The sequence below is a fragment of the Pezoporus wallicus genome, unplaced genomic scaffold (genome assembly GCF_028554395.1).
Source record: "Pezoporus wallicus isolate ANWC-B61680 ecotype Strahan unplaced genomic scaffold, APGP_CSIRO_Pwel_v1 scaffold_2584, whole genome shotgun sequence".
Lineage (NCBI taxonomy): Eukaryota > Metazoa > Chordata > Aves > Psittaciformes > Psittacidae > Pezoporus > Pezoporus wallicus.
The window spans coordinates 10,035,641-10,051,514 of NW_026642851.1; the positions used below are offsets into that span (position 1 = coordinate 10,035,641).

At 38.7% G+C, this 15,874-nt stretch overlaps 1 protein-coding gene across 3 annotated transcripts in view; it reads left to right on the plus strand.

The window, feature by feature from the left end:
* Positions 1 to 15,874, plus strand: part of MYO3A (myosin IIIA) — a 116,294-nt gene that overhangs the window by 91,381 nt on the left and 9,039 nt on the right. For all 3 annotated transcript variants that reach the window (XM_057432486.1, XM_057432489.1, XM_057432488.1), the window contains 7 exons: positions 678 to 883; positions 2,986 to 3,097; positions 4,592 to 4,754; positions 5,356 to 5,442; positions 8,441 to 8,564; positions 9,692 to 10,661; positions 11,336 to 11,474. In XM_057432486.1, the coding sequence (XP_057288469.1) occupies positions 678 to 883; positions 2,986 to 3,097; positions 4,592 to 4,754; positions 5,356 to 5,442; positions 8,441 to 8,564; positions 9,692 to 10,661; positions 11,336 to 11,474 (1,801 nt within the window). The remainder of the gene's footprint in view (positions 1 to 677; positions 884 to 2,985; positions 3,098 to 4,591; positions 4,755 to 5,355; positions 5,443 to 8,440; positions 8,565 to 9,691; positions 10,662 to 11,335; positions 11,475 to 15,874) is intronic.

A 15,874-nucleotide genomic window follows, 5' to 3' on the forward strand; every position in this document is an offset into this window, starting at 1 on the left:
GTAGGCATGGGGAGCTACAAACTGCATGCTCTCTGCCTGCCTGGTACCCTGGTGAGGTAGAAAAAGCGCAACTTTGGAACTGTGGTTTTGTGTAATTCTAGTTTTTCCCTCCTCAAAAGTTTCCTCCTGGTAGGGCAGCTGTAGTACAGTGAATAGGACGTGCTAGATCAGAGCAGTTTAAGCAGCCCCTCTTCTGGGGTGACCTTATTTTCCTCCAGTCTAACAAAGGGATGGCAGTATATATTGGCTTACTGCTCTTCCATTTCCCGTGCATAGACTGATGATTTACTCTCTGGGTAAATAAGCATCTTCAGATAGGTGACTATAGGAAAAAGAAATGGGCTGTAATTACCTAACAGGGCTCCAAAAGAAACAAATCACTGTAAGGAGAGTTTTTATCATATGTTAGGAATTATGGCAGTCTGTGAGAGTGTTCTGGTGGAACTTGGTACATCCTTTCAGAATCAGTTTTTCACTCAAGTAGTATATGCTAGTAACTTAGAGATCTTACCGAATTGTTATTGGGTCATTTGCTTCATCTACCTTCAAAGTACCAGGTCACTGAAATTTAAATGGGTTTGGTCATGATTTTAATCATATGAAATAAAATGTCGGCTACACATTGACCTTTGTATAAGTTTTATAACTGGTGGCAGATATTTTGTTACTTCTTGCAGTATTCTCTGATGGATTTGTTATCCAAAATGGTTGTCGGCCAGCCTCATTTTGTCAGGTGCATCAAGCCAAACAATGATCGGCAGGCAAACAAGTTTGATAAAGAAAAAGTGTTGGTTCAGCTGCGTTACACGGGAATTCTGGAGACAGCAAGAATTCGGAGACAGGGTTACTCACACCGTATACTGTTTGCTAACTTCATAAAACGGTAACGTTGATGCAAAGAAGCCTTTTCCTTTCCTATCATTGCTGCGCAGTGTTTGCTAAGCATCAGCAGTATCTTTGGCATGGTCTTTAAAGAAAAAATACAAAGTCATTTTCTGTGATAAAGAAAATTACAAACTGAGTGACAGAGTAGCTCAGGCACAAGATTAGTGAACTGTTTTGGACTGGTAGGGGAAGACGATGCATCTCAGGATGATTGTTTCAGGCTCCCGGAACATTGAGTAAAAATTGTCTTACTTGTAATCTGCAAGTTTTCCTCCAAGACTTGAGGTTCAGAAATGTAATGTTTCAAATTAAAGCTGAGAATTTGGAGCATTAGCATCCAAGGGGCACTACAGTTTTTCTAGCTTCTGACATTCAGCACTGTGCAGAGTGGATGATAATTTGGTATTGCTCATCTAGAGCTAAGAAGTTCATTAAGTGCATAGTTTTGTTTAAAATACAATTTCTAATTATTAGTCATTTGTTAAGAAGAAAAGTAATGAACTCACTATGATTTTATAAGCCCTTTAACTATCTCTTCTTCTTGCACCCCAAAAAATTCATCCTGACCATTTAATCTGTACTTTTCTCTCACAAATAAAGACCTTGAGTATTTGCCTCAGTCAGAACTGAGATTTGTGGAATGGGCATCAAAACTGGGAGAAAGCAAGCAGCACCCTTTCAGAAAAAAGCACTTAAAAGTAGTAGTGCACTAGAAATAAAGAGCTAGCAGCAGAGTGCAGCTGCAGGTGCACAAGGAGACAGAGGAAGGTCAAAGTGGTATTTTTATAGCACTGTTTCTGGAAGGAATAATCCTGGGGTTGTTACTGTTTCAGAAGAGTGCTGCATGGGAAAAGGTAGTTATCCCTGTGCCAGGATGTGCTGTGGCTTTTGGTCACTCCTTTTGTTAAAAAAATTTACTGTTCAGGTAAAAGGAAAGCTGTGAATATAACAGAGTAGATCTCCAGAGAGTATGCCCCTGGTTGCAGTGAGGCCATGCAGATCAACAGCACTGAGGCACTGAGGATATGCCCCCCAGATAAAAAGGGATTTTTATTAAGTATCTATCTCCTTGTCCTTTTTTGTTTTCCCTTAATAGTTGAGACTCACAGGTAGACTTGAGATAATGGCAAAATTATTTTGTTTGAATAAAAATAAGCCAATTCATTGCGTAGAAAAAAAAAAAATAGGTGCTGTAAGAATTGGTGATAATGCAGGAATCAACATTGTCTCTTCTTTTAGTATTCCATGAGGAAAATTTTACCATTGTGTAAAGCTGGTACAACTCAAGCTTTGTGTATGGAGGCTGAATAACAAGAAAGAAAGCAGAATGTACTGTCAGGAAGCACAGATAATTCATGTAATTTTCCTGAATTAAAAACGCCAAGATAGGTACTGTTCATTTTGTTAATGAACATTTGGGAAAGTCCTGGAACACTCAAGAACTTTCCTACCCAGCAGCTGAGCTGATTAAGTTATGGGTAATTTTTATTCTTGAATCTCTTTTCCTAGTTAGAATTAATTCTGAGTTTTGAGTTTGCCAGGTTAAATGTTTATATATGAAGTGGCATAATGGCACATATTGACATAATGGCATGTTCCAAAAGTATCTGCAAAACTAAATCCAAAGGGATAACAAGACCTGGGATGCATCTCACATCATGTTAACTATGTCAAAATTAAATGGTCTAGCACATGACATAACGTGAAATTTCCATTACGTTTGTAGATACGAATGAGATAATTTAGGCAAAAAAGCTTTAAAAATATTTTTATTTTGCCACTGAAATCACTTTCACAGAATGCTGAGAGCCAGAGCAGCATAGAACTGGTGCACTCTACTTGGGCTGCACACTGTTTAAACTCCTTTCAGTGTGATAAAGCATTAATCAACCCTCCAGGGTGTGCAATATGTCATTCGTCCAGTTTTGACTGAGTTTCTCAGTACTGCATATAAATCACAGCAATTTATTTCATGTCCTGTTTTGTTTTTTTTCCAGTGTTCTTTCATGTAACTGTTTTATTATTTAAATAAATGGTTTAAATGTATTTGCAACTATTGCTCATTATTAATGGAATAAAGAATCATATATTTGTCTTTAGGTATTACCTCATCTGTTACAAAACAAACGACGATCCTCCAGTCAGTCCAGAAACCTGTGCTGCCATCTTGGAAAAAGCCCACCTTGACAACTGGGTTCTTGGAAAAACTAAAGTAATTTTCTGATATACTGTATCTGCATCGTTGCAGTCTGTCATTCTTAACTTATTAAGCAATTTGGTTTCTTACCGCTTTGGTTGGAGTCGGTCTCTGTTGGTTTAAAAAAAATGACCTTTGCTGGATGCTGTTCCCTCATATCTGGCTAAAGTCCTGACCTGCAAAGTGTTAAAGTTCTATGAGCTTTAGTGAGGCCACAAGTGCAGAGCAGTAGGTGACAACAACACTGCTTGCATTTTCTTTCAAAAAATGTGGTAATAAGGATCCAAATGTGCTTCGTCCGAGTTTTCTTAAGGCAAAGATGTTATGCTTCTTCCCTGGAGCAATCAGACCCAGACAGGAGAGGAAGAGATTTTGGCTTTCCATCCTGAGGCCTCTGAGGCAAACTCTGCTGAGCACTGGGGAAAGAGATAGCAGAACGATCCCACGTATGTGAAGTAAGACATTATTATAAGAGAAGCACGTGTCTGTTTCCATCCTTGCTTTTGGTTCTAGGTCACTAGTCTTCGCAGTGTGCCAGAGAGGGACACCCCCCCACCCCCCCACTGACAGATCTCAGGAGGTCTGCCAGAGAAAAGAAGCATCAGACAAGTACTGTACCAAGTCTCTTTATTTGCTAATGTAACAGAAGTGCCCAGGAAGGATATGGATAGAGACATGGATCCTAAACTATTTGAAACTATCTCAGTGTAGAAGAAACAACTGTTCTCCTTCTGAGACATCTTCCTTGATAGGTGGGACAGAAGCCATGAAGTTACCTCCTCCTCAGCCTTTATTTCCTTCTGCTGTCTTAGTGAGGATAATGGTCAGCATGCAGCCAAAGGAAGCATATCTTGAAATGCGAGATCTGTGGCTTACATTTACTTTGATTAGGTTTAACCTTTATCTGCGTCAACGAGTGACCAAAGGTCAGGTGAATTCTTCAAAATAAGCATAAATATTGTCTTATTTGCATGAGCTTTTTCTACACATTTTATTTTATCCGAATATATAGAAGGGATGTGTTTGGATACATTGTGCTGGACTGGTTTTTCAGGGGTTGTATGAGCTTCATGCTTGATAAAAGCAATTCAGTAAATAAACAATGCCTTAGATTCAAAATTGGAAAGCAGAGAAGTTCAGATTTGGGTCATGTTTATGTAGCATACATCAGATTTGCATGGTTAGCAAAACTGCCAGCCTCATAGTTTTGAAAACAGATTTATAGTTACAGACTGAAGTTTGCAATGGGACTTTAAAACACCTTCCCACGAAAGCATGAATAAGCAGGGGCTGACAAAAGATGTTGAAAGCAAGAGTAAGGTAAACTAATACCCCAAGTAATGAAAATGCTGTCTTTAACAAGAATGATCCTTTAGGTACCACACACAGCTGAAGAGTCTGTTCATGATTTGAAACCAACTTGTAACTCTTGTTGATGTTTAATGGATTGAGTGAATACAGGGCCTGGAAAGGTAACTAAAACTTTTGCTTGTCTGCCTACTCTTTAAGGTATTCCTCAAATACTATCACGTGGAACAACTAAATTTAATGCGGAAGGAGACAGTTGACATGATTATTTTGATTCAAGCTTGTGTCAGAGGGTGGCTAGGTTCAAGGAGATACAAAAAGATAAAGGAGCAAAGGGAACAAAGTGCTATTAAAATACAGTCAGGTAATAACTTTAAAGCATTTAACATTTTGCTTAAAGCTAGTGCACGTGTACAGTTGATAGATGGATGTGTGTGCTGGATGTGGATTTTGCCTTTTTTCTGCTGCTGTATTTGACAAAATATCTTATACTTGGCGACGTCTTTCTTATGAAGAAAAATTTCTTTTAACCAGGTTATGACAAACTGTTTGTTGATGTTACATTTATTAATGTTACATTTAAAAGGCAATTTTAACAACGGAAGAACATGATTGTACAGATGATACTGTTATTAACAGTATTCTGACATGATCTGACAAGGTTGTGTAATATAATAATGAAAATAAAATATATTAACTGTCCTAAATAATAAGACCTATTACACTGTTGATGGGGACATCAACTGAAATTTTTAATACATCTCAAACATCATAATAACTTTTTTGGTGGGTAAACATAATTTTTATGTAGATTTACTGCTTCTTCTTGTTTGCCATTTATTTTTGAAAGGTAAAGCCTGCAAAATATTTATGAATATTTTAATGGAGGTCTGTTGCAGACTTTTTTATGCTTGCAGCTTTTTGTGTACCTAATGGGTTATTTAATTTGTGACATTTCTTTTCAGCTTACAGGGGTTTTGTCGCTCGTAAAGAATACAAAAATGCAAAACGTAATAAAAAAGTGGAAGAGTATATTACTAGGCTTCAAGCAAGTAAGAATTGTTTCCTTTCTTGGCTTTTAATGTGCTTTTCATACACAATATGTTGATCCAGATTCTTTGCTATTGAGTAGCCACTCTGATTGGCTGTGCTCATTTACACATTCTGAGGTATAATTTATATATTTATATACATATATATATTTATATATATACAAATATATATTTATATACAGTGGTTGAAACCAGTCAGTGTATTCTGTTACCTGTACATCAGAGTGGCTTAAAGCCACTTTCCACAGCTGTGAAGTGGGATGGTTAAATGCCATAGCAAGCCTTTTCATTCCTGGTCTGATACCTTGAAGTATTACATCTGGTTGAAGTTCCATGTGACACTGTCTGCATATAATCTGTGTGTGCATGCTATCCTATTAGAAATATGTTTTGTTATGTACCAGTAATAATTATGTTTGAGAAGACAACAACCTGTAATTTCACCCATGTCTCTGATTCTTTTTTGTCATTGCTAAATCCAGTCTAGCAAAATATTCTTTTCTTTTCTGCAGCAATAATCACCTTAATAAAATAATCAGACATATGCTATGTGACATCCCTTTTCCCTCCCTATGTTTCTGTCTCCCTGATCCCTGCAGAGATGCTCTGAAATCAGCAGCAGTACATCTAGAGGGGCACTGGTCTAAAAACAGCTGGCACATATCTGCACAATACTTTAGTAATTACAAAGGTGGCAACTGCAAATATAAGCTAGTGCTGCCAGTACCCAGGCTATCTAGATTTAAACTACCTCAGATACGCCTTCATGAGTACACCAGAACTAGTTTTAATCATTGCCAGATGCATCTGTTAATTGCACTGAGTCTGTGTTAGCATTTGCTGAAGAGCACTTCACTGCAGTTGGTAGAACTTCATCAGTGTACAAAGCAACCTAAAACCAGAATAAAATCCGGTAACGTGCCAAAGGTAATTACACATCTGAAAGCTGTCAGTTATACTAGGGTATTTAACAAATGCAAAAGTAGGAATTTACCACTTTGCTCTGTTTGTTGATCTCTCCAGTGCTTCTTGTGCACCTTCTCTGTCCCTTGTGCAGTTTTATTTCAACTTTTTTCAGTGCATGAGAAGGCAGAACAAAATGATATCCATTTTTCTTAGCTTTCTGTTTCCCCCACCCCATTTATTTCTAAAGCAATACAAAACTCCTCTTCCAGTTTGAAAACAAAGCTTCAACGGGTATTATCACATAGTTCTCAGGAAACTTCAAAAGTGAACCAGAATAAGTCTAAAAAGACCAGACGTAGCTTATATTGGCATGTTCCTTGACAATGTAATCTGATTTATTTCAAAATAACTCCTGTTGAGTTGCTTTTGTATGAAAATGCAATGAGGACTGCCTCAGAAGTCCAAGAAGCTAGTATTCCAAGTGATTTGCCATTAGCGCTTTTCTAAGGCCCTGTCAGACTGCAGTAAAAAAAACAGTTGTGCTGCTTGCAGTAAATATTTGGATTTCTTTGCCCTGTTTTATGTCCCTTTTATACAGTGCTCATTACACTGAACCCCTGCACCTAGTGGAGCCCAAGATGTTCTAAATTATGAGTAGGGAATGCTAAAGCAAGTAAAGCCAAGTGCCAAGTTAAATGAATGTGTTAGAATAGACTGTTTATGCTCCCTCCCCATTCTTAAGTGAGCTTGGCTTTTCCTGTGATACAAACCACTTTCGGCAGAGTTAAAGTAAGAGCTCCCATATCTACCATCTCCTCAGGGTATTTAAATCACCTGAATCCTCTATGCCCATACCCTTGGTACTGCGTTTGGAATTAAAGTTCAACAGAGGTATTTTTAGAAAACACTATGCTCTTTTTAATTTGCCAGGGATTAGCAGATTTGTGCTGAATCCCTGGAATTGCAGATTTGTCCAAATCACAGTACTGTGGAGGCTGTGCCAGTTCCCATAAGGAAATTTTTTGCAAGTTCAGGAACCTTTGAAGCAACATTCTGAATGCAATTCAGTTTTTCATTAAAACATTTCAGTGTAGATGTCTGAAAGTGACCTAGGTGTATAAACTCCTCCTAAAATCAGCAGAGCCCAGAGTTTGATTCATTTTATTCAAAATTACCAAATGCTCAGCTCATTTGCCCCCATATTGGTATCTAGGATCATTTCAGATGCCCTAGGTTATCTTTTCTGGCCTCTAGTTTTATTTCATGTGGTATACCAGACTTTCTCTCTCCAGAAAGTCCTGTCTGACTTGGTTTTTTTGCCAGCTCCATGTAGAAGAATCCTTGGCTATCCTGGAGCACTTCAGCTGGCACTAGATACCTAAGTGCTGGCAACTGCATCAAGCAGTCAGCACCTTCATGTCTCAGGGAAGACCCCTGCTTTGAGTCCTTACTCATCCTGGCTCAGACCAGAAACTTGAACTTGTGCCTCCCACAAAACATAAGTAGCGAGTACCCTTGACGTGGTGTACGTGGTTACTGTGGAGCTTAGCACATCTTTCATGTTGAGCTTTTTCATTTTGAATTAATCTTTGCAAAAGAAGCATGAGCTGAGACTTCTGTAACTGCTGAGCTATAAAATTTTCAGGTTTTTTTCTGATCAGTTCAATGTTCAGCTAATTCCAAGCCTGTGCCAGAAGAGAGCCTGGTTATCTCCATAGTCTGATAATCGCATGTTTCCAAATGAAAGACTGAGTCAAATCAATTGCCTGAATCGGACAAAACAGGTACATGAAGCTGGCAACACTATGTTCTAGAGGCACTTCTATAGCCCTATGCTTCTGCTTCATTCTGCATCTTCCTGTATTTAATTTTGTCCAATAAAACACAAAGAAAGAGTTTGTTTGTAAAATTGGGAATCTCAAAAAGTTTTGTGGGACAGAATAATTTCAGATGAAATGTAATTGTAGTAACCACCCCAGTCTGTATTTCCTTACTGTTTTTTGTTTAATGCTGTTACCATTTGACTCTCTGAAATGTCTGGGACACCCATTACTTGTTGCCTAAGGTTGTTTTGTATTACAATTTTTATCAGTTGCCAGAGGATACTTACTCAGGAAGAAGAGAAAAGAACTAACTGAGGAAAGAAACAAAGCAGCAGTTACAATTCAGTCTCACTACAGGGGATATAACGAGAGGCAGATCTTCAAAAAGAAAAGGTAGATTTATTTTCTGTGTCTTATGTCACTCAAATGTTCCTTTCAGTGGCTGCACTGATGAAGAGCAACTATATAAACTAAAAGTAAAGTGAATTAGGATTATTCTAGGTATAGATGCAAAGGTAATGTACCTTTATGTGGAGGCTTTTAATGTCAGTAGCAAATATTCTCATACTTCTAAGCCCAGGGAATAAAAGCATATTTAGAGGAAAGATCAACAATACTGTGCTTACTTCTAATAATAATGTAATCTGTAGATTAGTATCTTTTTGGAAGTAGCTCATTATAAAACGTGGACAGGAACAAGAAATAGTTATCTACAAGGAACTGTTCTTGTCATCTTAAGTCACTGAGATAAGTATAGGTGGTGACAGCAGGAATTCAGATGTCTTACTCAGAACAAACAGCTAGAAGTCAGGTGAGATGAATCACGTTCTGAGTATCTCTGCAGTGTGGTTGTAGGACCAGTCTCTGAAATGGAGGTAGCAGCATTTGCTCATCACCATCGTTTTTTTCAGTGATAGAATTTAAGTAGGTGAAGACTAGTCTAGGGAGGTGGAAAACAGCTGTGAAGGAGTCCAGAGTCTTTCAGAGGGAAGGAATAGGGTGGTATTTCACCTGGCACTGAAGTGATATTGATCATAACAGAGACAGTTTAGAGAACAGGTCTTTTAAATTTGACCTGAACCTGGGGTCAGGATTGTTCTTTTTTGCATTTCTAGTGTGAGTGTGACTTGAAGCAGTTTTCTTTCACGAATACACTTAGGATTCTGTGTATTTATACATATTTGAGGTGATAAAAAGTTTCTGCCTTATGTTCTTGTTAACATTTAAATAAATTTTTTACTGTTTTACCAGCCCTTATGCAGCCTAGATTGATCCTCTAGCAATTTTCCATGAAGAGTTTAACAGGGATGTCTGTTTTCACTTCAGAAATAGTAATAAGCAGAAAGACAGCAATTAGCTTGCTATCTTGAATTCCAGCTATATGCACTACAATCTTTCCCATGCTTTAATGTATCAAATTGCCATTTAGTACACAAGCACCACCAAAGATACTTGTAAAGTTGTCACTATCTTTCATCTCCTTCAGCTATAATTTTTGCCCTAAACTCTGTTCCATTCAGGGAATCACTTAGAAAGAAAGAAACTGAAAATGCAGCATCCATTAGTGGAAAAAATGAAAAACTTCAAGATAATGAGGGAAGTCCAGCTGGAATGAAGAGAGCCCTTCCTAAAACAGAAGAAGAAGCAGCTGTCATTGTTCAGAGCTATTATAGAAGCTACAGGGTCTGTAAAAAATTAAAGGAACAGCAGAAAAAAATAGCAGAGGAAGAATTATCTGCTGTGGAATTCCTTGAAGCACAACTGCAGCCAGCTGAAAATGCTATACTGGAAGAAGTAGCAAATGAGGAGACTCCAGATGAAGCTGATGTTATTAGTGACAGTGAGTGCCCTGGGACTGGTGTCACAGGAAGTGTACAGGACCAACAGGCAACCTTTACTGAAGGAGAGGGAGCTTCTGTAAAGCAGAACCCTGCAATAAAACATGTTGTTGAAGGTGAAGAGCAGGCTTCTTTGGAAGAGTTGTCCAACAAATCTGTTAAAGTCACAGCTGAACCTAGCCCCCAGCAAGAGCAAGATAATCAAGACAAACTCAGTGCAGATGGGCAAAATCAAGAACCTGGTGTGGTCCAGCCCAGGACTAAGAGGGATGTGGAAAGAAACCACCTGAAACATGAAGCAGCGATGCCTACAGGATGTAAAGGAATTATAAGAAAAGAGTCACTAAGAGGCTCCTGGAAGCAAGTTGAGGCAGAAAAACAAAGTTCTGAAGACCAAGAGAAGGCAGCAGTGGTTATTCAGAGCACTTACCGGGGTTACAGAAGGAGGGGACAACTCAGAAAAGAAGGGAAACTACCTTGCAAAAGTCAAGAGAAAACTCTAAAGGAGCCAACAGAAGCAGTCCATGTTCCAAATAATAATCCCCAGACAATAAAAGATAGGGAAAGCATTAATACAGAGGCTGAAGACCCTAAGACACCAAAGGGAGACTCAGAGAAAGAGGCTTGCGATTTGGCAGCCTTTTCACGACAGGTAAGAAGCTTGTAAGCTACGTATGTTGAGCATAATACTCCAAACAGTGACAGAATGGCAAGGTTCTTTTACTGGCTTCAGTGGCACCAAGGTTTTGCTCTCTAAACTGAGACTGAGATTTTGTAACGAGTGTTCTATAAAAATGCATATTTTGGACTGCAAGAGAAAATGCTCTTTTCAGGAAGGAAACAAAGACAAAGAGCACTGGCAACAAATGTTAGCTTTAACCTGGTTTAAGTTAAATGCAGAAGCTTTGCCTTTGTTGAAATGTGCATTTACCGGGCAAGGCCCTTAAATCAGTAAACTTGCAAAATATCCTGTAAATGAAACTCAAAATTGCTGTGTCAGTCACTCACACATGTGCAGGGATGCCTACAGCTGTAGAAGCTAATTTGCATCATCAAGGTATCATCTGCTCATATATGTGAACCAATATGAAGTAGCTGCAGGAGTGGGTGGCAGTGTGGAGTTCTTTATGAGTCTTTTTCTTCTTCCTTTACTTCTTCTTCCTCTTTAAGGAGGATGGGAAGGTAAATGTGGTAGGAGTCTACATTACAGTAAGTGTAGCAATACCATTTCAATTCATTCTCTAGTCCACTATTTTACTTTTGATTACCTTGGAATGTGTATACTTATTCATATAATAATGTAAAATCCTGTGTTATGCTTATCAGATATCAAAATTATCCGAAGACTACTTAGCATTGCAGCAAAAATTGAATGAAATGATACTGTCACATCAGCTGAGACCCATCATGCTGCCCAAAGATAAGCAAGCTAATGGCCGACTTCCTTCTCATGTTTGTCAGTCAGGTAAGGTCAAACCTTCCTGTTAGCAGAATTTTCATTGGTAAATGGGACTGTTTCCTGTTGCTGACCCAAGTACTTCATACAACTTTTGTGGCTACTGATGGCAGGCTTAACAAACGTGTCTTTTACCAGACTTGAACTTTAAGAAAGCACAAAGGACAGCTGGATTCTAGTCAAGCACTGCCTTCTGCTGGCCTTCCTGCCCATGATGTGACATATCACTCTGCAGCACAGCAGGTTTGACAGTGTACACTAGGCTCAGCCACTCGTCTAGGATATGGAGCGATGGCTTCAGGGACCTAAGCCATGATTTCTCACATCCCCATGGCAATATTTATGATAGCTAACAGATCCACTGAAAGACCTTTCTTGGTGCGGAATGTGAGCTTTCTCTTTCCACTTTTGAACATAATCCACACAACAGGAAAGCCATTTCCTTTCTAGCTATGACCAAAGCACAGGATATTAAAGCAAGATAACTATATAAAACAAAGACTTGGGGTAATATACTGCATATTATCATGCTAAAGTGAATCAGGTAAACGTGGTGAGTGATCCACTGTCTATTAAACAGGGAGAAGCCTTCTTGTCTTCTTGCCTACATTTGTCATGGTTTAAACTCAGCCACACAGCTACTGCTAAACCCAGGACAGCGTTACAGTACAATTTGTACACGCACATTTACAGAAGAAAGATAGGCTTTTACTGCAGGTTTCCCTCTAGGACTACCTTTGCTGTCCTACCCTTATAAAAGCAAGGATTGTTGAGCTTTAGCTGTTCTATAAATCATGCAGTACTTACCTATTTGTAATTAGTTTGGTCTTTTGCATTTATTTACACTTCTTCCTTAGCTTCACTAGTTTTATACGTCGTTTTACAGCTATAACACATGAATTGTATTTTATAGCTGTATGCCAGGTCGGAATACCTGCCTGCCTTCATCTGTGGGTAGGTGGCCATTGATCAGCTAGATAAAACATTTATTACCTTGCTAGCCACAGAAGGGGAGGAACTGTGGGACAGCTGTAGGGCGTACGGAAACATGTTCAGATTTTCAAAACTGCTTATTTTAATAAAAAACACAAAGCCTGCAGTTTAAAGAACATACAAGCGAAAAGGTGAAATGAATCCTAAATCCACAAGGTTAAGTTATTCTTAAGTGAATTTATTTGTATTTATAAAAATGCATAAAGCAAGCTGCACACAGTTCCTGGAATAAACAATTTTCCCTGTGGCTCGAATTTCTGAGTAGGTTATATTTGCTTGCTAAATGCTTTCAGCTTAACATAATGGCTCCATCCAAGGACTGCACCTTTGGACTGTTAGTGAGCCTTGGGTTACTGTGGTGTCAGAATAAATGCACAAACAGCCACTGCAAGTTTTTTGAGGTCAAAGCCTGAAGTGAGGGGAATTTGATCATTATGGGAGCACTTTTTTTCTCTTTTTTTTCTCCAGATGAGTAATGGTGCCCATCCTTCTAAGTATTAAATGACAGTTCAAGTGCAAAATCTCAGGAAGATAATTTTCTATATTTAGAATGAAATTCACATGGTACAAGTAGCTCTGCTGCAGCTGAGGACCTTTTCAGCTACATGAAGCAGTGAGACAGGCAGGATTTTAATCCAGGATTCCCCCTGCTGTAGTCTGCCCCAGCACTATTTATAGGGGTTTCATGGGCAGCCTTTGCAAGGAAAAGGGAGCCTATAGCACTGGGAGAGCACAGCAGTTTTCACTGACTGGTCTTTCTTCTTTGCAAGCCAGGAAACACTAAGGCATAGGACTGGAGGAAAGCAGGGTAGTCAAGCACTTCTGCTGCCTGGTTGTTCTCAGCTGTTGGAGTGGTCCTTTGAGCACTATGCAGCCAGGACATACAAAATCTGTTTTGGGAGTTGGCCAAATTCATGGCAGAGCATAAGATTGGGGAAATCACGGAAGCGGAATACAGCCATTTTCCGTAAACACCCTCTCTGATATAGAAATAATCCTAGGTTACCAGACTCTCAGAAATTATTTAGTGTCAGCCAGAGATGAAAACTGCTTTTCTCAGTGGGTGTGGTGGGACTTAGGCATTTGCAATTGCGAAGTTCTCGGTCTCTTCCTGTTCCTAGTTCTAGATGTGTGCCAGAATAATCCCTTGATTTTTTCCCCGATTGCTAAGAACTTGCACTATCAAGTGTAATTTCCAAACTGGGCAGTGGTAAGCATCCTATGAACAAACAATACCTTAAAAATTGCTAACCAGAATGCTAAAGAGCATTTTTCTATATGCAAATCTGAAACTTGAGTAATTGTGTATAATTAGGACAGTAAAAATGCGTGCACATAAATGTTGTAAGCAGTAATACCTATTAACTTCTTGTTGTCAAGTCCTGGAATTCCAGTTAGTATATTTGCATTTTCTGATTTCCTCCAAGCTCCTCTACAAAACCCTGCTCTTACTCTTGTTTTCTTCCTACTTTATTCTGAGCTTGTCTTTATACTTCTGTCCCCATAAGATGTGGAACAGCGCTGAATCAAACATGTCACATTTCACTTAAATGACCCAAAGAGAGGTTTATCTGTTTCTCCAGGTGGCCTAATAAATAGAGACCTTTCAACACTTAGATGATTATCACAGCTGTAACCACACTATTCCTTCAGTCTTCAGTATAAGATCTGCAGTAAGACATAAGTTAATTTACATTAGCATCCTTGGATGTTGATTCCTTGAGATTGTTGTCTTCCAAGCTTATCATTGTGTGTCAGAATGTGCAGATACAGTTCAACCTAAAGGGCTGTTGATACTGACTCATCTTTATTCAAGCATTTCTTGCTCCTACCTGAATGTTTCAAGCACATGCAGCTCTCCACAGTTCCCATAGTTTGTGGTGGTGTCCAGCAAACACATACGTTAGATTAGCTGTTTCTAAATTAAATTTTCTTATTGTTTCAGTGTATCTGGATCTTTCAGTGAGGGCTGAGTATGAAAGTAGTAATACCTTGTAACTGAACACTATAGAATTAAGAGTATGCATGCAACTTAAGTGGGAACCTTTGAGGTAGTGTTAAATGAGCTAGCTGAGATACTGATAGGAATAAGGAATTTTTCTTAGATTTGCTAAACTTTCTTTAATGTTACCTGGCAGCCACACTGTCCACAAGCCTTCACTGACCCTTAACTCTGTATTTTATTCATTCTGACAGAGAATGACCTTAACTTTTATTAAGCTTTCTATCATCACTTGATCAAATGTATGTTTTGACAGACTGCATCAGGTTTGGGCAAGAGAGAGATTTAACTTCCTGGGTGTGGGTTATGGCATAGCTAGCATTCAATCTTGATGTTCAAAAGGAAAGCATCCAGGTCACAAGAGCAAAACCTCTTTGTTTCGACTGAGTACTGACTGTATGCATTTGGGCAGTTTGAAGAAAATCCTTCCTTTCAACTTGTTTAACCTGTCTTCCTCTTGGTAAAACCTTTACAAAGGAACGTCTGTGTAGCACCAAATGTGGTGGAGTCAGTTTCTCCTGTGCATTGATACAAGGCACATATTGTGGAACTGACAGCACCTGTTCGGGTGGATGTAATCACAGGGCATGGGCTGGCTGCAGAGGCAGGAGTCTCAGCACAGTCCTTTGGTGCAGCCCTTAGTTGTGTTAATGACTAACTGGGACATAAACCCTAAGCAAGTCTTAATGTATCTTGATTTGTGCATCTTATTTACCCTGTTAGTAAAATAGGAATGATAACACCAACCTGATATTTCCAAAGTGCTTTGACTGCTCCTGTTGTGAATGGTTTCCTTATCAATGTTGTAATGGATGTTTTTAAATGTTTGTTAGATAGAAAGCCTCAATTTTCCTTTTACATGTAAAGCACACAGCCAGATCTAGCTAGGGATACTTAAGTCTTAAGGAAAAATAGGATATAAGGTATTTTACTATGGAGAGAGTGGGCTTCAATAAAACCTTTTATTTGTCATGGATTCTAGAAGCAACATAATTGGCCTAGTAAAAAATGAATGCTTTTACCCCTCCTTTTTGCTTCATCACCTAATACAGGAAAGTATAGGCCATCTGGAAAACAAGCGCATCAAACTCACCCTGTATCAGGCTTGGGTATTTAACTTCCATTCCATCTTTAACTCTACTAATTAAATGATTTCTCAAATTACTGGAAACTAATAAAAAAACAAGTTTTGCTTTGTGCAGTGAGTTGTCCAGTACAAACAACTACCACATCAGTTTATTTCAATGGCAATGAACACAAATCTAAGTCTGGAAGGAAATCACAAGTTCACTTTCTGGTGAAGCAAAGCAAGCTAAGCCCATCAAACTATGTTTTACTTACTTACTATGTGATTTGGAGACAAAACTCATTATTGCATTTTCAGCCCCGTATGTAATTCTAAATAGAAATGAAT